Source organism: Temnothorax longispinosus, chromosome 10, assembly GCF_030848805.1.
Source record: "Temnothorax longispinosus isolate EJ_2023e chromosome 10, Tlon_JGU_v1, whole genome shotgun sequence".
Classification (NCBI taxonomy): Eukaryota; Metazoa; Arthropoda; class Insecta; order Hymenoptera; family Formicidae; genus Temnothorax; species Temnothorax longispinosus.
The window spans coordinates 18,101,048-18,124,162 of NC_092367.1; the positions used below are offsets into that span (position 1 = coordinate 18,101,048).

The following is a 23,115-nucleotide window of genomic DNA, read 5'->3' on the forward strand; positions in this document are numbered from 1 at the left end:
TTGGTTTTTATTATCATCTAGCTATAAAAAAGATCTCACTTTCTTAAAGAGACACACCTTGAATTTACATAGTTTCGTATGAATGTATTATGAGATACGCTTATATTTTACCAAAGAGTTTTTGTTTATTAAGTTTGTTAAACTTTTGTTCATTCAGTTTGATTTGTATTATTTATTTTAGGCGTAAGTAAATATTGCCAGTGATTTCGCGAATATTTCCGACCATAATATTTCAGTAAATTATATATTATTTATTAAAAAATTATATCTATGCTTAGATATTATTCACATCTTATTGAGAACTACTTCAAATATATTTTAATATCTATTATAAATTTTATTTTCAACGTGAACTCCAATATGAACTCCTGCATGTAGATAACCATGATACACTCGTGCTTTGAAGGTAATCGCATTCTTTACAGCTGTCCGAGGATTCGCAGAAATCATTTTAAACATTCAGAAACTTTAAACATTCAGAAATAGTATTTATTGTACACTCAAATAATTTTAGTTTTAAGTATTATTTGCTTTAGTAAACAAGTATATGTATTTCTAATATGTATATAATTATAAAGTATAATATATTATATACTTTATAAATTATAATAATATTTAGAACATATTATTATATTTATTTTTAAAATTGAATTTTACAGAGTATATATTAAGATTTAATGCATGCTATTACATTATCTTCAATATTTGAAAACGTTTATAGCAATATTGTTTTTAAAAATATATTAAAATATATCTGATTCTGTTTTGTTTATTTTTGCTAGTTATTATTTAATTTTTATGCGATATATTGTGTAATAATATCGCAAAAATTTCACTGTTCCCGATATTCGATATTACTTTCTAGGTCTTGTTACGTAGATATTTAGTCATTCAAAATCGCGCGTGTACATATGTACAAATAAGTATAAACTTCATGATTAACGAGCATGATTTACTATCAATATCAATTGTAAAATTTGACATTCACATTTTTGTATAATTATAATTTATATAAGTTATCAGATATTTATAAATGTAAATTTTGTAACACATATTAAAGCAAACGTACGATTAATGTACATTAATCATATTTTTATATGATATTAAACTGTGATATATTACATGGATTGTAATGTAACACTAGTAAAATAAATTCCAGCAATATATCTTGAAAATTTTATTAAACTCTAAAATTAATTCTTTGTAACGTGGCAAGCAAAATAAGATTTAACAAATTAATATAAAAATTTAAAGCCAGAAAAGTTTTTATAGCTTTCACAATATCTTCTTTGAAATTTATTTTACATTTATACATTTTAATACAAGTTTTTGATACAGATTATGTAAAAATCGTTTTCTAATATTACGTGATTTACGTGATTTACGATCTGTTATTATAAATATTTATGATGTCAATAAATATTGTCTAATAATTTAAATGCTCCCTTGAAAAATATTCTCTATACTAATTTAGAAAGTACTTTTTGGATGATATAAATGTCTATACCATAACATATCGTAAATCACTGAATGCATGTTCATTCTACCGAAATCTCATTGCATAATGCTAACAGCTTAATTGTAGTCGAATGCAAATGACTCGTTACATCATGCAGAGTACGCTATACATAGGTACTCTTATTGCGTAGCGTCCACAATTGCACTTGATCAACACAGACCTGTTGTTTACTTGTAAGATTATTGTCTTACTTCGTGAACTTCGCAGTTTTGTGCCAAGAATCCAGTGATCATCTATAATATTTATTCGAAATAACACACAAAATAATGTATACAATTTTTGCGATTCTCTCTAAAAAATGGTTTTGGCATAAGAGTCAAATAAAAATATTAAATTTTATACAAAATTTTAATACAAAATATTGCATATGATAGTCGAAGATAAAAAGAGTTTAAAATAAAAATGGAGTAACTTTACATTTTTTTTCATGTTAAAAGCAGATAGAATTAGATAGAATTCCTTGCACATCTCCTTGCACAAGATACTCGCAACAGTTGTATGACTTTTTTTTTACAGAAATTGATTTTTCTAACCGTATTTTGCATACAAAAATATTAAAATAACATAATAAAAAAAAAGACTATACATTAAATGACTATATAGAAATAAACTATAATAAAAATGATAAATCACAGGAAATCTCGTTGTCTCGTATCGTCTACTGTTTAGCATATTACCAAATTCTGGACGTATCCTGTAATCAAAGGTTAATTCGTGAAATTGATGTTCACAATTTCTTCAGTGCTTGTGTCAGCTTATTCTCTGGAGAAAATTGCACCTATAACGCTGATTTGTACATGCAATATATGCTTTCGTCATGATCAAAGCACCGCGCGCTGCAAATTTCTCATTATGTGAGCGTGCGGCGCACGGCCAATGATTTATACGCGGGAGACACAGCACAGACATCATCGCATATCTTCTGGATAAAGGCACTTTCGTCTAGCCGTCTCCACGGTCTGGATAAGACTCGTCTGCTGTTGCAGACGACGAAGGACTCGAAGGAGGCGCAGGTGCATGCATGTTGCAGCAGTGAAAGTATCCGCGAGTGCAGCTACGATCTGCCGTCTGTCAATGCCCTCTCTTAACATACCTAGTCAGTCTTATTCTAACAGTGCCGTTTATCGCGCCGATTTCGAGTCTTCAGTCGAATTCGTCGTCGTGCCCGACGGTGATCCTTGCTCGTGATAAGATCCTCGTGACTAGGTTCAACAATAGGTACGATTGAAGTCGCGAAGGTGAATACTCTGCGAGTCTCTATAATCGAAACTTTCGCGAAACTTTCGTCTTCGTCGTCGCCGTCGCGGCTGCATTAAAAAATTATGACTAAGAGGCTGTGGGCCATCCTCCTTGTCGTCGGCTGCACGGCAACTCTCTCCTCCGACAAGAGCCGTGAGTAATCAAGCCATTTTCCGCGAATTTAACGCGTTAGCGTCCTTAATATCATCGCTGAATATTCATAAAGTTATAATCATGCAGATCATGCTTGAATTAATTGAATCGCAATTTGCAAGAACGATTAGTTTCATTACAATACATAAACGGTGCAATAGTTTGCAATTGATTACTGCTAAGAAATTCGATCGTATCGAAAAGATGTACCAAGTAAATTGACTGTTAATTGGAGTAGCATGGAGTAGAATGTAACATTCATAAAAACACTAGAAGACAGGAATAGGACGCAATTTATTTTATAATTATAAGAACATATTTATTTTATATACCAATTATTTTATATACCAATTATTTTATATACCATCAGTATAAAAATAACTAAAATATTTTTCTGTAAGAATGTGAAAAAATGTCTAACTCAAATTACGTGTAATTTTCTGCACGCAATAGCGTTGCATTGTCGCAAAAGCCGGATCTTTGTTTCTGCGGAAAATACTATGTTGTAATCATCAAATATCAAAGTTCACCATAGACGTAAAGTTTCTGTCTTTATTTATTTAACTTCGACGAGCCTATCGTATAATTAATTCAAGATTACTATATCAATTATTATTTGCAGATTTACATTATAAAGAATGGAATACAGCGCTCCTGATAAAAAAAAAATGAAATTTGTAACGGATATTTGAATATGTATGTGTACATGTATTATGTGTACTGCTCTAATTATGCAATCTACTTAATATACGACATACTAATCATTGGCCAATCCTGACATGATTTTGTAAAGCATTAGAAAAAAACGATCATAAAAAGAGCTCTTAGCATAATTTCTTGCAGCTGTACCAATTTGCAATACTTATTCTTGAAGGTGCATTATCGTCACGAGATACTTTCACTTTTAACGCGACTAGAGTTTAACACGCTTTTTACTTTCATTGACGCTTTTACTTATACGATCTGGAACGTCAAATTTCTCCTGCTTCATAAAGAACATAAAGAAGAAATAATATAAAAAACATATAATTTTATCATACAATGGACCACACAATACAATGAAACAATACAAACCATACGTGACTAAACCGCATACTTTAAGTAATATACAGCCGACACATGTATAATAACATTCTACTCGTAGCCGAATATGTGAAGCAATGTTCCAAAAGCGATCCAAAGCTGATAACCTGTCTGATCGGCGCTCTGCACTTCCTGCGACCTTATCTGAAAATCGGAATACCCGAAATTGAGTTACCCTCGGTAGAGCCGTTCCGTGTAAGTTCAGTCTCTCTAATTTATATCCATTAATTTCTTCCAAGAAGAAACATTTTAAATAAAAAAAAAGTGTTATGCCTATAATATTACAACAATATAAAAGATTATGTACTTACAGTGCTCTGCTCTCACACTTTGAAAAGCACCTGCCAAATCTCGCAGGTTTAAAATTAGACTTAATAAATTGTACTTACGCAGTGATACAAATATGTAAAATTCAAGTTCCAATTTACACCGTTATATATTGGCTACCGCACATTCTATCTATTCCAGATGGACGAACTGTCTCTCTCCCTGACAGGTGGTACGAACGGTTATAAGATTCAGCTGCGTGATCTTTATGTAAAGGGAGCGAGTAACTATTCGGTGGAGGATATTAAACTCGGCTCACCCTTTCAAGCCATAGTACGAATGCCGGCCCTTATATTAGACGCTCATTATTCCAGGTACGTAAATTATATAATTGCAATTATATAATTACGTTTATTAAACGAAGAAATGATATACGTTAAACGGAGTATGAAATAATTTTTTCAACATAATCCGTATAACAATATTAAATTATATATATTTTGGAGAAAAAGTATAGATGATATATTCATTCCTTTTTTACGAGCAATAGAAAATTTAGTTCGATAATAGACTGTAAGAGGCATATAATTTGAATAATTGTATTTTTTATTATATTTAAACGACGGAATCTCTATTTCATCAAATTTAATTTCTACACAGTTCTGGTGTATTAATAATTTTGCCTGCAAGTGGAAACGGTACATTCCACGCGCGTTTCGGAGATGCTAGAGCACTAGTCAGAGGAACGATCTCGACGAAGTCGCGAGAGGGAAAGACGTATATGAACGTCGATAACCTTGACGTCGTGCTCAGCGTGAAAGATGTGCAAATGAGAGTCAGCAAGATCTTTAACAACAATCGAATACTCAGTAAGCAATTTGCACACACAGTCTATAAATATTCATAAGACATGCACACATATCCATTTCGAAAAGTGTTTTAAATTTACATTACAAATAACAATATTAATAATGGATGTAATAATAGAATATCTTTCTTTTTATGATATTTAGTGTGATGAAAGTCGTTAACTTTTACAATTAATTTTTATCTTTGTATTACTCTTTAATTCTTATAGCCGAGGCGATTAATCTTTTCCTTCGAGAAAATGGGCAAGAAGTGTTGAAATTGATGGACCCGCAACTAAAGAAGAAATTGTCGGCACTCTTTGCTGGCATTGTCAACCAACTGCTGCGACATGTACCAGTGGAATCGTTCCTTATACCTTAAGAAATCTATATTATATCTTTATTAGTTAACATTAGTTTCTTGTTATTGAAATCAATGATATATTTTAAGTATGCACGGGAACTAAATGATTCATTATAGCAGCAACTTATCAGGCATTCTTCTAATTAAAAAAGAAAAAAAACACAATGGACGCACATTTAAGTTGTTTTTTAATTTTTAAATAGCAGATTGATTTTATTTTGATATTTTCCAAGAATTTATACTTGAATAATATATATAGTATATTCGTGACTTCTTTAAAAAAAATAATTAAATAACACAATTGAAAAATGTATTAACTTCTAACTAACTTGTCTATAAAGAAATCTCAAAATCCTAAATAAAGATAATAATTAAATGCAGGTGGCATAATGTTTATACGCTATTTTTGTTATTACTCGCTTATTCATGAAAACAAAGTATTGATTGTTTGGTCCACCAATCAGGAATTGAACAAATTGCTTGAAAAGAACATACAATTATATTCAAAGATTAATAGATAATTCTCGTTGATGTTCTCCTATAGAAGAAATATTATATGTTAATAGTAAATGTAATTGTTAGTTTTATCATAGTAAAATAGAGGTATATAAATCGTTATCATGTTAAGTTTCAGATGTGGTATTATAGTTTTAGTGCACAATTAATGGAATTAATGGTATATTATTAGAATAAAACGAATGTACTTTTATCATATAAATATATGATAAAAATTAATTAATTCGTTTATATATTTCCGTTTATTACTTACTACATTTTGCACAATATAAACAAATTGATTACACGCGTATATATTGTGTGTATACTGTATAGACTAACAATAATTTAAAAGAAAACTTTCAAGAGAGTTAAAAATTATTCGGGAAAATTATTAAATTTATATATCTGGCACTCTTTATATATTATCCTTGATATTTATTATATATTACACCTGTGCTTTACATAAACAATCACTAGTGGAAATAGCAGTAACACAATAATAGTAACAAAGAATAATCTATGTTTACACGTTACATAATTATACAATAAACTCGCCATTGTCGCACTATTCACACGCATGTCGATGTCGTGCAAATCTAATTGTAAATAACACTATCAAAAGTACGCATGATGAGAAAAAAAAGAACTCACGTCAGGATGTTCGCAGACTTCTGAAAGAGAAATTTCACATTCCTCCGCACCGATTTCGAGCAGTCGACTAAAATATTTGCGATTTCCAAATTCGACGCTCTTCATACTACGCTATGTACGTGCCCTAGCAGAAAGGAAGGGCTTCAAGGGAACGTCTTCGAGAAGGATATCTTGGAGAATATACGGTTGCTGACTTCAGTAAGACGTTCGTCCCAGGTCTTCGCGAGGAACGGCAGCATCGTGCGATACAAGGTCGGCCAATATTCATTCACGAACTTCATGGCGGCATTATCTGAAAGTGAAAATTCGTAAAGTTCTCTGACGGCTGTGACGATCACGTCACGAAGAATGTCGACGCGTAATAAGTAGGAGGTTAAATTAACCGGCTTCTGCATTATGTAACGAGCGATTACAACATAGGTATCAGAGTTTCCCATCAAATAATTATCAAGGAATTGCTAAAGTGATATAACAAGACAATTAGAAATAATGAAACAGGCAATTACGGCAATAAGACCGAAGGAATACAAGTTTCGCACCCGGTGCCTCCTTTTGACATAACTCGTTTAGCTTATGGAAAAAAAAATCAATTCTTATATTGTTCATGGAAATATGGAAATGTAAGAGTCAGGTAAACGCGAATGCGTCTTCAGCCGGAGAATATTTTGAAGGAATTGTTTTTATACTTACTGAGTTCCTCGTTACCGTTAAACATGTCACTGAACCAGATCTGCATCTTTCCGATTTCCGGGTTTAGATAGAAATGGTCGAGCGTCCATCTATCATTAGCTACAGGTCCTTCCAATGTCCACGTGGCTTTAATGTCTTCCATGCTAATATTGAAGAATCCTAACGAGATAAATAATAAAATATATTATACATCGCTTGCGTGAATAATTAAATCTCATTAATACGAATGTATCTTAATATGTTGCTTATAAAATCTAGATTTTATAAATCCCGAAAATATATATTATAGAGACAAAATCAAAATCAGATATACACTCTCTTTATCAATGAAATATGTTAAGAAATTAATTTTCTAGTGTGATTTATGTTATTATCTGTCATTAAATGATAATGGAATTATATGCAAGGAAAAGTTAAATAATAACGAGCATCTGTTTAAAGCAAGTGCATATGTTTTCTTTTGTATTTTCAATATTTTTTTAAAATAAATTTTATAGTGTTTTATATGGTGTACGTGATATGCATATATTAGAAATATTGTCAATATTAAAAGTAATTAATTTGCATACCTTCGCCGCCAATTTGGAAAGTTCCAATGGATCCATCCGCCTTGTAATTACCCTCCATAAGCACCTTCGGCAAATCGACATCAATCTCCAATTTGAAGAAATTGTCGGAATAATGCGGTCTCACAGCCAAGAATTGAGCCTTCGCAAGTCCATAGGTGTTGACATTTGTGACTGTTATGTCTGCACGTAAGTCATTAGCTTCGTACACGGTTCTTTGTTCATCGGTAAAGTACGGATCCAAGACCGGCAGATCGAGTTTCGGGATACCTTTCGGAAAAGATTATTAAACCTCACGCAATATTACAATACATTATATAATATATTAAAATGACATAAATGAAATAATGGCAAGTCTATTTTTTGTTTATGCACATTTAAATAATAATAAACGTAATGCAATTTTGATAATTTCAATCAATTCAAATAGAAATATTATCAATGCTCAATTTTTACTACCTGGGATGAAGTTCGGCCATGCTTCTTGTACTGCAAGTCTCAAGCAAGACGAATAATCATCTGCATCATGTTTGCAGGTTTGCACAGCTGTGTAAAAAGTATATAAATATAATAATAATAATAATAATAATACATTAATTATTTATTTTAACTGTTATACTAAGTTGCGATAAAAATAAAATCCAAATCTTTTTATCAATAACTCGGATATTGTTCACTTTTATCATTATCTTTAATACTAATTACTTTATAACATTTAAATATTAATTCCACCGAGTATTTAATTATTTAAGTATTTAATTGGAACATATTTAGCATTATGTGTCACTGTAACAGAATCTCGCATAAACTGGCTTAGGAAATCCTATATACAAGCGAATTTATTGTGGTTAATGTTAACCTTTCCTTTCTCCGATAGTAAAACCAGCCACAAAGTGCACCGATCAATTGCGTATCAATTTTCCTAAAAGCGTATTTTGTTTGATGTTTCGTCAAAAAATAGAGAGCTATTAAAATTAACATAATTGGTGGTTAAAATGTGTGGAAAAATGGTAAAAGCATATGATTAAACGTTTAAACTTATGCAATTATTATCTGCTCAACCGTAAACGTCTATGCACATGCAAATTTACATTCAATATTACTTAACCATTCTCAATTGTAGATATAAATATAATTTTATATAAATTCATATTCAAAATATTACGGGATATTACAAGGAACAATCTTGGGTAAATATAGAAAAAACTAAAAAAAAGTTTATATGTTAATTGTGTTTTTGCCAAGCGGTGTAAAATTATGTATTTGTGATTGTTGCACTGTAGATCGATCGAAGATTGAAACAAGAAAATAATTGTAGATCTGCAAAAAAACAAAAGGCTTGTTCTTTTTAGTTAAACTTCTTGCACGAAGTTCAGCTAAAAAGAACAGACTTTTTATTTTTTTTTCAAATCTACAATTATTTTCTTATTTTAATCTTCAATCGATCTACAGTGCAACATCACAAATAGCTGAACTTCTTGCACGGCTCATCTTTTTTCTTTTTCTTTCCAACATGAAAAGAAAAAGAGGAAAGATGAACCGTGCAAAAGTTTTGCTGAAAAGAACAGGCCTAACGTTAAAAAGACTGCTGAAATTAAAAGATAAATAGAGAAACGTTGAAAATAGTAAATAATTTATTTAAAAATCAATGTAAATTATGCAAGGTATTAATGCAAAATATTTTTTATTTCAATAATCTATTAAGCAAAAATTGTTATGACATTTATTTCTTGTATACCAAAATTTTATTTTTATTTTGAAAAATTGGAAACTCATTTACAGTGACGTAAATAATTTTACTCGGAAATAAAAATAGCTAACCTATGCTTATATGTAGTCCTCTTTTTATTTTAGATGTCTCTATATACAAAGTTGGTTCATTAAAAAAGTTGTATATTATACCTGCTATTAAAATATTATCTTATTCGCTCACGCTTTAATCTGATTTACTTTGTGATAATGTATGATTCATTTTGTCATTGCAAATTTCTTGAAACCAGTTGCTAGTTCTGCATGGATAAAACATAAGAAAGCGAAAGTAGTATCTGCGTCATAATTAATATATCAATAAACGCGCTGAAGATTGCGTTTCATGTCTTATTAAATTTGTATGATGTAACTTATAATTCATATAATTAATTATAATTTTTTATCTCAATAGCACATTGTAAAAATGACATTATCAATTACAATTCATAATCTATTTGTAAGATGGCATATATTAAGCATCAAAAATCGATTAAAGTGTTACACACATCAGAGAGAGAGAGAGAGAGAGAGAGAGAGAGTGTGTGTGTGTGTATTATTTAATTATGTATATATTACATTAACATTTCAACTATTCGGCAAATTGTTAAATTCGTTAAATTTGATGGTTGAATTTTTTAATATGTAAAAATTGTTTTTTTTTTATATAAAAATTATATACAAGTAATGTTAAGTAATGTTATATACAATAACGAAGTAGTTCTCGCATTATTAAAGAGTAACAATTATCTCCAGTAAACAGTCACAAAAGATTTTATGTCACATAGAAATTGACGTATTATACGGCACATGAAATTTAAAACTCAAAAGATGCACACGTACTTTCTTGTCCGCAAACTTGGGAAGTGATTTTTAAAACTGTTGTCATAAATATTGCTTGAAGTTAGGTAAAATTTTTTTGATTAACTGCTTCTTAGGGCCAAAGCACATATGACAGTTGTAGTCGTGGACGTAAGTAACGCACAAGCTTTGGCGTATCTTGATTTGTCAGGTCGAGGACTACGACCGTCGTATATCGCTACGCCATGTTATGTGCTTTGGCCCTTACTCGAGACAAGATTGAAACGATGTAGACAATCAATTAAATTTGAAGTTATAGAAACAACCCTTAAATCAGGCAAAGAGAATTGATGGTTGAACAAAGGACTTACGAAGTTCGAAATCCTGAGCCGCGGCGAGCACAAACGCGGTTGCGCAGAATAGGGCGAGCGAGCAGAACGACATCTTGCCTGGTTAAAAATCCTGGCGGCTAGCCTGGCCAATTATAAACACTCGGTTTATATAGTTTCCCGGCCCAAGGACTCTGCAAAGATACGTTGCAAAATTGCATGTCATTAAACACGTGAGAGGCGAGGAGCAGCAGCGGCACTTGATCAGTGGCGGTAAACTAAAACGCGGCTGTGACAGCTCCGGGAAATGCGCATCTCTTTTGTTTAGGCCACCTCCAGCAAGTATAGTGGTGAAGACGAAGGGAATGACTGCTCGTGCCATGGACATTAAGTTATATTGTTATTTTATAAAACTTTATACACTTCAAAAAATCAAACTCAAAAGAGGTTACTCGTTTAAATATTTTTTTATCTTATAATTAGTATTATTTGTGCACTGCTACGTAAAGATAAAGAATTTTAATTGCTAGAAAATTATAAGAAGATCAATCTAAATAAAAGAGATGAAGAGAAAAAAAAGAAGAAAGAAAATACCAAAATAAAAAGAAAATATTACAGAATTAAGAAGACAAATTTTTTTTGTTTCAAAAAGGAAAAAATATAAAGAATTCTCTGATAAATCGCGTGACAAACACATTTGTAAAGAAAGAGAAAAAAGGAGAATACTTCTAGCGACTAAGATCATCTTTTTCATTTTTATTCTACATTTTTTTTTATTTTTCATTCTTTGTCATAGCATTGGCATTTTGGGCTTGGTGCAATTAAATTGCGCTCACATTGTTGGGCTTCGTGAAGCAATTTAAGTTCTGAGAACTGCATAGCAATAAGATGTTTATTCCCTTTAACATTATTGTTATCTTTTTTTTTTTAATTTAAAATGAGATAAATGTATATTTATGCTGTAGACAAAGAAAAAGCAAAAGAAAAGAGCGAGATAAAATATAATTATACCTGCATAAATTAAATAATATATTTTTAAGTAAAATAAATATTTTACTTAAATATAGTATTTAATTTTATTGTCTTATCGTGAGACAATACAATTGTCTAATAAAATTAATGGTCATAGCTTCTTTTAACCATATTTTACTTAGTGATTGAATAAACACATTTATTATTTTTGAATAATTTTGTATTAACATTAAGTAGAATATTTTGGAAAATTGTAGTTCTCTATTCAAACAATAATTTTATTTATGCTTACTTTCACGTCACTCAATATTGCATCTATGTAAATATCGCATATATGAACTGTCGTCAATAATTATCCAAAGAATTTAAAGAACGCAATATGGAAATTTTTTGTTATAAAGTACGACATAAAAAGAACGATTACTGTTATAAATAACGTAATAATCATTTGTAACAGCTGCCGTCGCAACTTTGTAATTGACTCATTATATGCTTCCAAAACCTACGTCATCGACATTTATTGACATTAGCGGAGAGAGCTATTAAAAGAGACTTGAGTGTTGACATTACGATGGGAAAAAATTCTACCTACGCATAAGCGTAATCAAGTAAGCTCGGTGATGGACTGTCCCGACGAATAAATTAATTATGCACGACATTATTCCGACGATAAGATACAGTATGTATACAGGAAGTACTTCCGAGTTCAGGAGGAGTTTACTTCCTCGCGATCCTCACGCTTACTCCCGAGCGAACGGACTTCCGTGACCTTGTAACCTTGCGTACACCCTCGCATTGCGGGCGATCGGCGATCGGCAATCGCGCAAATGCGAGACTTGCAGGCCTGTGATCGCGTCACACCTCTTTATCTAGCCGCAATGGAATTAAGATCAGATCATGAATGCGCGAAGTAGCTACCCTTGGAACAGATCGCGTCGACGAGTAGAAACGAGTTTCTCTAAGGACACACGCGGGAGAATAAGGTAGGGGGGAAAAATGGAGATGCCGCAAAGAAACAATGCCGCTCACACGACGAGACTCTACTGTGATGTACATCGGCGAGCATATGCCGATATGTCAATGCGTCGAATGCGGAGGCCGCTATATGGATCAGCGATTACGTGCGTGGACAACTATGAATGGTGCACGCGTGTGGTTTCAGTCCTTTCTCATTAGGTGCCCCACTCCGCGCAATACTCGACAGTTCTGCTCGCGGAATAACTTAATTACGTTTTTTATTTTACTTTTAAGTACAATACAACGCGACTCATTTTATTCACAGTTGCTATCATCAGTACTAACGAAACAGTCTAGTCAGTAACAATCAGTACTAATCTCCGTAATCTTTATACTCAAGGTATCCTACTCATTACACAAAATTACAGGCATTACTCACAGATATTATATTATCAAGATAATTGCAAATTCTTAAAATATTCAGGTAATATCCGGGATGACTTTAATTGCTGTCTTTCTAATCATGCATTGTTACAAGCATTAAGTGTTGAAAAATGGTGAGACTTTAGTTCCAATAAGCTGCAATAAATTTAATTTATTTAGTCTCTCCACTACTTTAAGTTTTCAAAGGTGTCTGTATGGATTTATCTTATCTTGTAATTGGATATTTCATCAATTCTTTTCATCTCCTTACACGAGAGAGTAAAGAGTAAAGTTTATTTAAATTTTAACAAACTTATAGTTATTTAAAGAGAAATTGATAAATTATATTCTTGGTTATATAAAGTATAAAGAAGAAAATTAAAAAAAGATTCCAATAATACAATTTGTATTTTTAATTGATAGAACAGATTGAAAAGATGATTACGACATAATATCCTTGTATCATGAAGTTCTCTTGAATTAGCTGAGCTAAGTATAGGCTCTTACTCTTGACCATTTATGTTTCCCATTTCATTGTCATACAGAGGTGGCTAGCTTAGTATTTAAGAGAAACGTAGGCTGCACTTACTAGTCTCTTCTAACAAACATCTGGCATGCAACAGTGTTGCGTGTGACATCTGGTATAATAAGGCGTGTAGATAATAAAGGATCGCATCACAAATTAGCTAAAGGCCAGTGTTTTGGATTATCCAACTGCTCAATGTTCTTCTCTTTGGTTTTATAAACAATAATAATACATAATGGATAGCATGCATCACCGATTTTTCTCCGTACATTAAGAAAAGCGACTACATCCGTGTATTTAAAGACATAAAAACAGAATATAGTTAGAAAAACAGAATATAGTTTGTAAGTTTAATCTTCATATTAATAACATATAATAATATAAATAATTAATTATGTAATATTCAAAATTATGCGTAAAAATATTTAACTTTCTCATCGATGCTATTATTTTAATGTGTTATGTATTTAATGTAGAGTAGTTTTCAAATAAGTATTAGTTGCGTTTAGTATATGCGTGTAAAATAGTTGCCAATATTTTCGTCCGACATCTCTCTCATGTGACACAAATTGCATATGATAATCTGCATAAATGCACTCGCGCGGATCAATGAGCGCGAGCGATAGTGCACTGAGTCCTTGTGAAAGTAAAAAAAAAGATAGTCCTTGTCAGATTAAAAAAGAAAGACGCGCATAGTGAGAGAAACTATCAACGCGTCTTTTCCTTCCCCTGTCGCATAAAGTACATGTCTCTTCTGACAGTGCCGCTTTAGCTCATTTATGTACCCTGAGCATTTTACGTCTTGATTATATATTGACAAAAATAAAAGTTAAAAAACTATAAAAATTATCATTTCTCTTATTTCCCTAGGATCAGCTACGACTTAAAAAAAAACAAGAAGAAAAGAGGGACTATAAACTTATGTGAGAAAATATCTTTCAGACACAAAGCATCATCTGCAAAAATTGTAAACAACATTCTATTCGGAGAATATATGGTTATTGCTGATCCACAAAGTGCTATAAGCGCGCACGCGTTTTCTTGAATTTATACATATTTATTTTTTAAATAAATAAGGTAATATAAATTTTCGAATTTCTCTGTTACTCTGTTTTGGATTTCTAGTCCATGAGTGTAGGTAATAAAACGTCCCTGCTTCTCGTTGGTTCAGAAGAAAGATATGTAGGTCTCTCTCGAGTGTCATTGGCTTGTTTATACCGATCACCATTCACTCAATAGTGACTGCTTCTAGCTACTCGGCGCGTGTGTTATCACTAACGAAACGCATACAGCCGCGTGGTGCGCAGCACCGCGCACCGTTGCACAATGATCGGTATAATTATGTTTCATGATCCGCATTTGGTCCGTGAGCCACGACAGCCACAACAGGTGCAAGTGGGTGTAGAGAACCAAACTGCCCCGCTTGCAGGACAGTGTCAATGTTGTATTACATGTCGTCGCGACATTGCAATAAAGGGCGATCGATCTGCGCTAGATTTAAATATTTATATATGCAAATATTTAAATCTAACATATTATAGTATTATATATTATATATTGTTGTAAAGTGTATTTGTTTCAAACTTAGACAACACGCGTTTAAAAGACCTCGTCTTTTTTAAAACATCTTTAAAGCTTCGCCAAAAGTTTCTTAAAAACTTGTGATGCCTGCACCCCATGTGCCTTATATACACAGAACATATTGTTCGTATATCGAAAAAATTAAAGAACTGTTAAATGAATATGAATAGATTAATAAAAATAAATAATATAATTGTTGTATAACGATATATAGATTGAGCGTATAATAATATCTTAAATATGATCTATATATCTATTTTAATGATAAGGCAGAAAAGGCAAATTTTATTGACTAAATAAATGTTATTGATAATATTAAAAAATATTCTTTATTCAACACCTGTAATTGCATTATCAAATAAACTCTGTGTTCAAAATAATGAATTGCGTGCGTCAATTACAAAAGTAATTTAAAAAACAATATATCATAAATATAACATAATAATAACAGTATAAATTATTCTTAGTATAAATTAAAAAATTATTAAACATTTATGCAGATAAATATGGCAAGCATTATAATAATCTTCCATTGATTATCTACATATATGTAACATCTTTTGACTTTTAAAAATTCATAAGATAAATAAGCTGACGGGTAATTTCAAACCAGCGTGATCTTATCTTATGTCTAACAGCCAAATATACATATCTGTCATCAATTGTCTTTTTCGCGAATGTGTGTATCTAAAACAAATTATTTTAACGTTCACAGTTAATAAATAATTTTCTTGTTACACAATATAACAGATAATATATGTACATCATGTTATTCCCTTGCGTCTAATATAACATATTTTTTTACACTTTTTAGAGATAATCAGAATAATAAAATTTTATATACATTACAGAAATAAATCTAATTATAATAAAAAGATGTTATTCAAATTCATACAATTTACCTTCCAAATTTGTTCCTTAGTATACACATGATTAATAATATGAACTAATGCCGCAGCCAAGCTAACTTCTCTATAAACAAAATAGCACATTTGTAATTAGTACATGTATAAGCAACACTTTTCTATTATTGCAAATAGAATATAATATTTAAAAAATAATATGGTATAATATAAAATAAATATAGTTACGTGGGTTTTAATTCCGTAAATTTTTTTAATAAATAATCAAGTACTACATTTCGTTTTGCATTCTTTGCAACGATATGAAAAAAGCCGTGAACACGGTGTTTAGTATTTGGTATAACATCATTTTCCTTCGACATTATTTGCAAAAAGATTTGGATAATATTAAAGTCATCGTAGTATGCCACAGCTTTTACAATGTCGGGATCATGGTTCTTCGCGTATTTACGAATTAATTTTGACCATGTCGTAATGTTCGTCGCAATTAAACCTTTACAATAAGTCCAGTGCTTCCACCATGGCAGAAGTCTACAATAATAAAAGATAAGATGTATAAATCTGTTATAAATATTATCATATAGTCTTACATCTCAGTCAAATTTTACAAAGTACATGAGATCCAAAAGAAATGTGACTGTAAAGAATTTGTAAAAATAAGTTACTTGTGTTTTTCAGGATTTGTGAGATGCTGTGCTAATTTCTCTTTGGCTTCATAAATGCATTCAGTAGCATCCAAAGTACACGCCCACTTGACGGCCTCTTGCCTTAAAAATTTAGTAAGATCATTCTCGTTAGCACCTTCGTCATATCCTATATTCTCAAGAAGTGCAGTCAATAGGGATTGTAATTTTATCTAAAAATTGTTAAAAGAATATGGATTTTATATTAGTTTGTGTGGTATTTTACAAAAAAAATTTATGTATACGAAAATGTGATCGTTTACTAAGTTTTTTTACCTTAATTACTTAAATGCAGTAGAAACTGTTTCCAAAGTTTTTTATCTTTTTAGAATCACCGCATATATGTATGTTGTACTTTATACATATGTACATATATACATATATGTATAAAGTACACAAAAATAAAAATAAAAAAATATATATGTAAAAAAGTTATTTAACATACATAAATTACGCAATATAAAGCACAAAGCAAGTAAAAATCTTCCCCTTTTACCTTTTATTTTTCTAATAAATAAGATCACAATACAACATGCTTAAATGTTATTTTATACATTTTATTTTCTTGAGAATTTAAGTGAGTAAAAGTTGTTGATATTTTATATACAAGTTTTTCCCATTATCCGAAAGTAAAGTGTTCCTGTAAAATCTTTCGTAAGCCGAAATGGCATAAAGAGAAGAAGCAATTATTATTAATTTATGTGGGAAAAATTTTTTTTGTAAAAGCAAAAATTCTCTTCAAATTTTTTTCGGTTAGCGAATACAGGTGGAGTCTTTTGTATAAAAGCAAACTGGCGTAAAATAAACTTTCGAAAAACGAGGAATACCTGCATATACATATAATATTTTTTATGAACAAAGTATATTACTACCTTTATTTCTGTAACTTTATTCACTTGCAATAAAAAAATCCTCGACATGTGTTCAAGAGCTTTGAACATCGGATACCACGCAACATAGTCTGTCTCTCGATGTAAATAAGCCGTAAGATTCCAGAATATAGAGGAATCAAGTTTGTGATCTAACATTAGATGAAATGCGTCATCGATGATTTGAGCACGATTTAGCACATGTATATTCGTATAGTTTTCAACAAGTAGATAAGAAGCAATACTCATCCAATTTTTGCGATCATAATTAACGCGATAATAACCTGTCGTTAAACAAAAAATTTTGTCAATTATGAGATTCTTCAAGAAATATCAGATCTCTTTTATTAGAGATTTATTAAAATATATTTTTGAATATCTGCATTTTTCTTCTTCTTTTTAAAGAGCATAAAAAGTTTGTCAGAAATTATATATATTTATATTAAAAGAAATGTAAATTACATATTACATAAATTATTTTAGTCTGTTAATTTGTTTTGCAAAAATTAAGCTACGCGTAAAGAATTTTGTATACATTTACATTAAATACATAAAAATAATGACAATATTGTTTAAATAAAATTTATCTTAAATACAAAAATAATAGAGCAAAATATATTAAACAATATTTTATCAAATAGCATATTATTTATGTAAAGTGTGAAATATATATCTTCAGCTTTTGTAAAATAATAAATAAAATTGTGAATTAATGTACAATTATTTAATTATTATATATACGGAACAAATATAATAAGCTTACCAGTTTGCTGTAAGTTAACTATTATCCAACCACTTTCTTCATACGGCAAACGAATTTCACAATATGGAACATTCCACCGCGTGGTTTTTAACCACGTGCCGTAATGATGAAAAGATTGGGTAAAATTACATTCTGTCTGCGTAGTGATGGTCACAGGTATCCACCATTTATCCTGTTTCTGTGTATCAAGGTTATCTATCGATATTAATAGATCTCCAAAATCTATATAATTTCGTTTAACGTTCAGCACAGGATAATAGGTTTTGTCCCTCCAAGTATTCATTACTCGTCTTATGTTAAATCTTTTTCCGAGTGATGAACTATGTTTGGCATCTTGCATAATGTGCCAGAAATTGTTGGAATTTGCTTTGTCAAACATACTAAATTTGTAAAATTTCACATTATTAACAATAAATACTGAGACATGTCGCATTAAATAATATAAAATTGTTTAACTTTACGCGTGTATCTCAATTTAAAAGATATAAGTTTATAAATATAATAATATTTTAGTATAACTTATTGTAAATAATATAGAAAAAAAGATTAACTTATATTCAATTAAAATTATAATACAATAAATATGACTTTTAGAAGCGTGAAATATGAATAAATATGTAAATGAATAGTACATTTTAAATGCATAATTACATCCAAATATTTTATAGAATTTCCAATTATTATACTTATTATATCTAAATTCACGTAATTATTGTATGACAATAATTATTACTTACTACGCCTTTAAATGTGACTTGACACCATGCCAAAACACATCATCGGTAAGCACATGCTGCAGCATGCGCAATATTGAAGACGCTACAACACAATTTATATCATAACATATAATTTAATATATTTAAAATAAATTTATTTTTCTTTATTCTTATTCGTAAGTTTATAAACATAACTTTTTGTTGAGAAAGAATAAAGATTAATTTAAAAAAGATCCTAACTTTATGTTTAATTTAAATGTGATCTTAACATTTATTTTCTTCTTGTTGTAATAAAATTTATACATAAATAAACCACAGATATATAAATTTAGCGCTAAATTTCCTTATTTGATTTATGTTCAGAAATTTATAGATAATTGTTTAATTATATTTATACCATTTTAATCTCACCTTTGATGTAACGGGGAAAAGAAAAGAGTGAATTAATTTCTGTGGGACTCTCAATATTTAATTTATAGTAGAGAGGTTGCATAGCAAAAGAATCTAAATGGAGAGATTCATGTAGAATCTGGACTACGAACAAATCCAATATTCGAAATTTTGGATAGATCTAAAAAAGATTTAATAAAGTCGAATAAATATTCAATTAAGAGAGATGTTCATATTATATGCACCAGCGCTACTGTTTATTATTAAAAATTGCTTTAGCATTTCTTATCATTAATTATAAAAATATAAAATAAAATTTGCTTGAGTTAAACTTAGATGCTGTGTAAATTTGAAATAAATTAAAAACAATCTAAAAATGATTAAGTTTAAAATTTTTTAAAAATTGAAAAGAATTATTTGATAAGCATCTTGATTTTAACAGACACAAGAGATGTGTGTGTGTACATGAATTATAACATTATTATAATAATAACAGGTTTTTTTTACTTCGTAAGAAAATCAGCTCTAAAAAGATAAAAAATATCAGAAAACAATTAACCTTATCAATAGCATGCATTCCAAGCAGCATAGCAATACCATCGTTTAGCCAAAAATTATTCCACCAGGATGGGCTAATATAATTACCATACCAATGATGTGCCATTTCACGCGCTACTAAACTCGCCACTCTTATTTTTTGCATAGCAGGATCTAATCCTTTTTCATAAACAATATCTGTTTCCCTGAAAATTCATGATATGAGTATGTAATGCGGTTGTGCTGAATCCTTATTATACAATATACAGTGTATTAATCATGCCTACTAAATTTATATAATCATGTCTACTAAATTATTTAATTATTTTTTACACAAATTATGTTGTATATACTATATGCATTAGTCACCTATTAACTGAAAAATATGCAAATAAAAGTAATAAACAATTTATTATTAAGTAAACTAGCTCTTGTCTTTAATAAATATGAATAAAAAATTTGACATATTTCAGTAATAAAAGATATAAATATTTAAGCAGTTTTTCTCTAAAAAACATATTATATAATACATAAATCTTATTGTCAATTATTTCGTAAAGATTATGTGCAAAAGTAAAAATAATATACCTTGTTGTATATATTGATAACTTATTTTTTTATAATAAAATTACATAATATTTTTACGTATCTATATTAAAACAATGTGAAACAGAAACGTATTTTCAACAAATACAGACGACATGATAAAATGTAAATTCTTCTATGAATTTATTGGAATAAATCAACCTAGCCAAAAGATAAATTTATCTTCTGTCCCAAAATATATAAGACTTAAAGTTATACTTAATTATAAATTAATGTATTTTTCTGATTAGATATATTACCTATACAAAATGAGTCCCCAATTCGCGATGCCGTTGTCTGGAAGAGCTGGAATTACAACAATATCTAACGATCGTGGATTCATTTTTACGATTTCAAATTTCTCATGAAAATATTCTGCGACTTGTGCAGCAAACGTTTCTGCGAAGTCACTAATATATGACACAATACGTCTGCGCCATATGTTGCCGACTTTATTGTCAATTTTGAGTAGGAAATTGGGTTCGATATTAATTGTAATTGCTACGAGATAAGTAGGTATCGCAGGAGTGGTACTGAATCGCGACCACGCTTTTTCCCCATCTTTATCCAGAACTGTCATTAGTTTCGGCATGTTTGATAAAACCGTGTGTTCTTTATGGTGTTTTATGGAGATGTTAAAGGTAGCTTTTATTCCCGGCTCGTCCCAACATGGAAATATTTTTCGAGCGCCAATCCCCAGGAAATGCGTTCCGGCAACGAATCTAATACATATCAACGATATATTTAATAACAGAAAACTCATGCATATTTAAATAATATTTTATTTTGTTAGTGTTATTGGAAATTATTTATGGAAAAACATAATAAACAGTACTTATAGAATCGTATAACAGTTTGTTATAATGTTTACTCACGTTGTCATTCCTTTCGTATCGCGATAAAGTGTCTTGAACCAACTGTTTGCTTTATCATTTGCATCATATATAGTATAAAAATGTATTATTAAATTGTAATTGCCTGGTAATATCTCAGTATTAAAATAAAAAGTCCTAGTGTTCGATATATTACAATAGCCATATTTCACCGCTTGTACGCTTGTTTTTTGGTCCATGTGTTCTTTAACCAGCATAGACTTTAGTATAAGTACGTAAGGTTTTTCTGCGTGCAAACTTATACTATATGTTTTCTGAACAACACTAATATTGACAACCATTTTGCCATGGATATCAGAAACGGTACTGTTGACTTCTTCTTGTATATACATGTATAGCTCAAGTTCAATGTCATAGTGCTGCGGTATTATGTGGTTCGGTAAACGAAAATAACTGTCATCTGTAATGCTGCTAGAATCAATTTCTTGAGTTGTAACGCCGACGAATAGTAAGCCACTATTTAATAATAGCGTTAGAAACGCCATACCAATTTTCATACTGAGTCTCTGCAAGAATATCTTTTTGAGATATATGAATTTGAATTTACAGCATAAACAATTTACAGTAAATCATAATAAAACCAGAATGAATTTATCTCGAAGAAAAGGAGAAAAAGAAGAGAGAATAAATTTTCTTGATAGTTCTTGAAATAAATAAATTTGAATATAAAAATAATGTTGCATTTAATACAGACATTGCACAAGACATTTTACCAGAAATAAAACGCTTGAATATCTTTCTTGGAGTTGAAAATTGAACATACCTATGTAGAACATAATTTAAATGAGTTTAACCGACGAACATAACGCACATAATAAATGTTATTTATTTAAGCTCGTTTTTCATTACCTTATTTTTAATTATTTTTATGTTAATTATATGTCTCTGTAATGTTTAATATAAATTAAATATAATAACTTTAATCTTCAAAGAGAGTTCTTTAGTTTATACTTCAACACGGGGTATATTATAATACCCGAGATTGTTAAATTATAATACTCTGAATTGTCTGTATTAAAGTGGTTTATGTTACTCTAACAATTTTAATAATTCCGAAAAGAACAGCGTAGATGAAATGGAATTAATCTCATCATACTCGTACTTCAAAACTATTTAAATTATATTCTACAGATGTTTTCTGTTTTTAAAGAGAGATATGTAAGTATTTTTTAATTACTCACTGTATGCATTTAAATTGCCGATTAAAATTAAACTCTTTGTTACAATTAATTGTACTTGTAGCACATAATCACTATAAATCGAAAATATATTTTGCACGGTAACGACTTAATCTGTCGAGAGATCCTCGAAGACTAACGGCTGAGACTAACGAATGTGACCGGTAAAAGCAGAAAGTATGTGATGTAAACAGTTCTGAAGATCATGATAAATATTCCGTGATGTAAACAGTTCTTAAGATCATGATAAATATTCCGTTAGATTATTGAACACTCTTTGTGATATTAAATACAATCTGAAACCAATATAATTTTCTTTTCTTATATCATATTACATCAAAATTATTGAACTACACATTTTTAAATATAAAGGTTTTTAAAACAAACGAGATTTTCCTTTCAACTTAAAACATTATTTCTTTCTG

General features: G+C 30.0%; 3 protein-coding genes across 3 annotated transcripts; 1 reads left to right on the plus strand and 2 right to left on the minus strand.

Moving 5' to 3' along the window:
- The first annotated feature begins 2,229 nt into the window (after positions 1-2,229).
- Positions 2,230-6,770, plus strand: LOC139820323 (protein takeout). The gene is made up of 5 exons (XM_071790488.1): positions 2,230-2,911; positions 4,056-4,189; positions 4,463-4,635; positions 4,922-5,130; positions 5,340-6,770. Exons 1-5 carry the CDS (start codon positions 2,842-2,844, stop codon positions 5,489-5,491), a joined length of 738 nt encoding a protein of 245 aa, XP_071646589.1. The 5' UTR covers positions 2,230-2,841; the 3' UTR covers positions 5,492-6,770.
- LOC139820324 (circadian clock-controlled protein daywake) lies at positions 6,386-10,956 on the minus strand. The gene is made up of 5 exons (XM_071790489.1): positions 10,797-10,956; positions 8,338-8,424; positions 7,882-8,148; positions 7,313-7,471; positions 6,386-6,914 (listed from the first exon to the last, which is right to left on the minus strand). Exons 1-5 carry the CDS (start codon positions 10,867-10,869, stop codon positions 6,766-6,768), a joined length of 735 nt encoding a protein of 244 aa, XP_071646590.1. The 5' UTR covers positions 10,870-10,956; the 3' UTR covers positions 6,386-6,765.
- A 4,602-nt stretch (positions 10,957-15,558) lies between these two features.
- Positions 15,559-22,960, minus strand: LOC139820524 (aminopeptidase N-like). Its single transcript, XM_071790892.1, has 12 exons — positions 22,694-22,960; positions 21,495-22,018; positions 20,880-21,341; positions 20,057-20,240; positions 19,519-19,678; positions 19,129-19,210; positions 18,392-18,771; positions 17,632-17,912; positions 16,742-16,932; positions 16,305-16,607; positions 16,116-16,185; positions 15,559-15,900 (listed from the first exon to the last, which is right to left on the minus strand). Exons 1-12 carry the CDS (start codon positions 22,700-22,702, stop codon positions 15,781-15,783), a joined length of 2,766 nt encoding a protein of 921 aa, XP_071646993.1. The 5' UTR covers positions 22,703-22,960; the 3' UTR covers positions 15,559-15,780.
- Between the last annotated feature and the right edge of the window lie 155 nt (positions 22,961-23,115).

What these genes read in the sequence shown, in the direction of transcription:
- LOC139820323 (XM_071790488.1), top strand. Translation starts at nt 2,842, where the DNA reads ATGACTAAGAGGCTGTGGGCCATCCTCCTTGTCGTCGGCTGCACGGCA. An exon ending in CCTCGGTAGAGCCGTTCCGT is followed by an intron (nt 4,190 to 4,462) that starts GTAAGTTCAGTC and finishes TATCTATTCCAG; the next exon opens with ATGGACGAACTGTCTCTCTC. An exon ending in TTAGACGCTCATTATTCCAG is followed by an intron (nt 4,636 to 4,921) that starts GTACGTAAATTA and finishes ATTTCTACACAG; the next exon opens with TTCTGGTGTATTAATAATTT.
- LOC139820524 (XM_071790892.1), bottom strand. An exon ending in GAATGCATGCTATTGATAAG is followed by an intron (nt 19,679 to 20,056) that starts GTTAATTGTTTT and finishes AATCTTTTTTAG; the next exon opens with ATCTATCCAAAATTTCGAAT. An exon ending in AAGTCACATTTAAAGGCGTA is followed by an intron (nt 18,772 to 19,128) that starts GTAAGTAATAAT and finishes TTACAAATTTAG; the next exon opens with TATGTTTGACAAAGCAAATT.
- LOC139820324 (XM_071790489.1), bottom strand. Translation starts at nt 10,869, where the DNA reads ATGTCGTTCTGCTCGCTCGCCCTATTCTGCGCAACCGCGTTTGTGCTC. An exon ending in GGCTCAGGATTTCGAACTTC is followed by an intron (nt 8,425 to 10,796) that starts GTAAGTCCTTTG and finishes CTTTTTACACAG; the next exon opens with CTGTGCAAACCTGCAAACAT. An exon ending in TAACGGTAACGAGGAACTCA is followed by an intron (nt 6,915 to 7,312) that starts GTAAGTATAAAA and finishes TTTCACTTTCAG; the next exon opens with ATAATGCCGCCATGAAGTTC.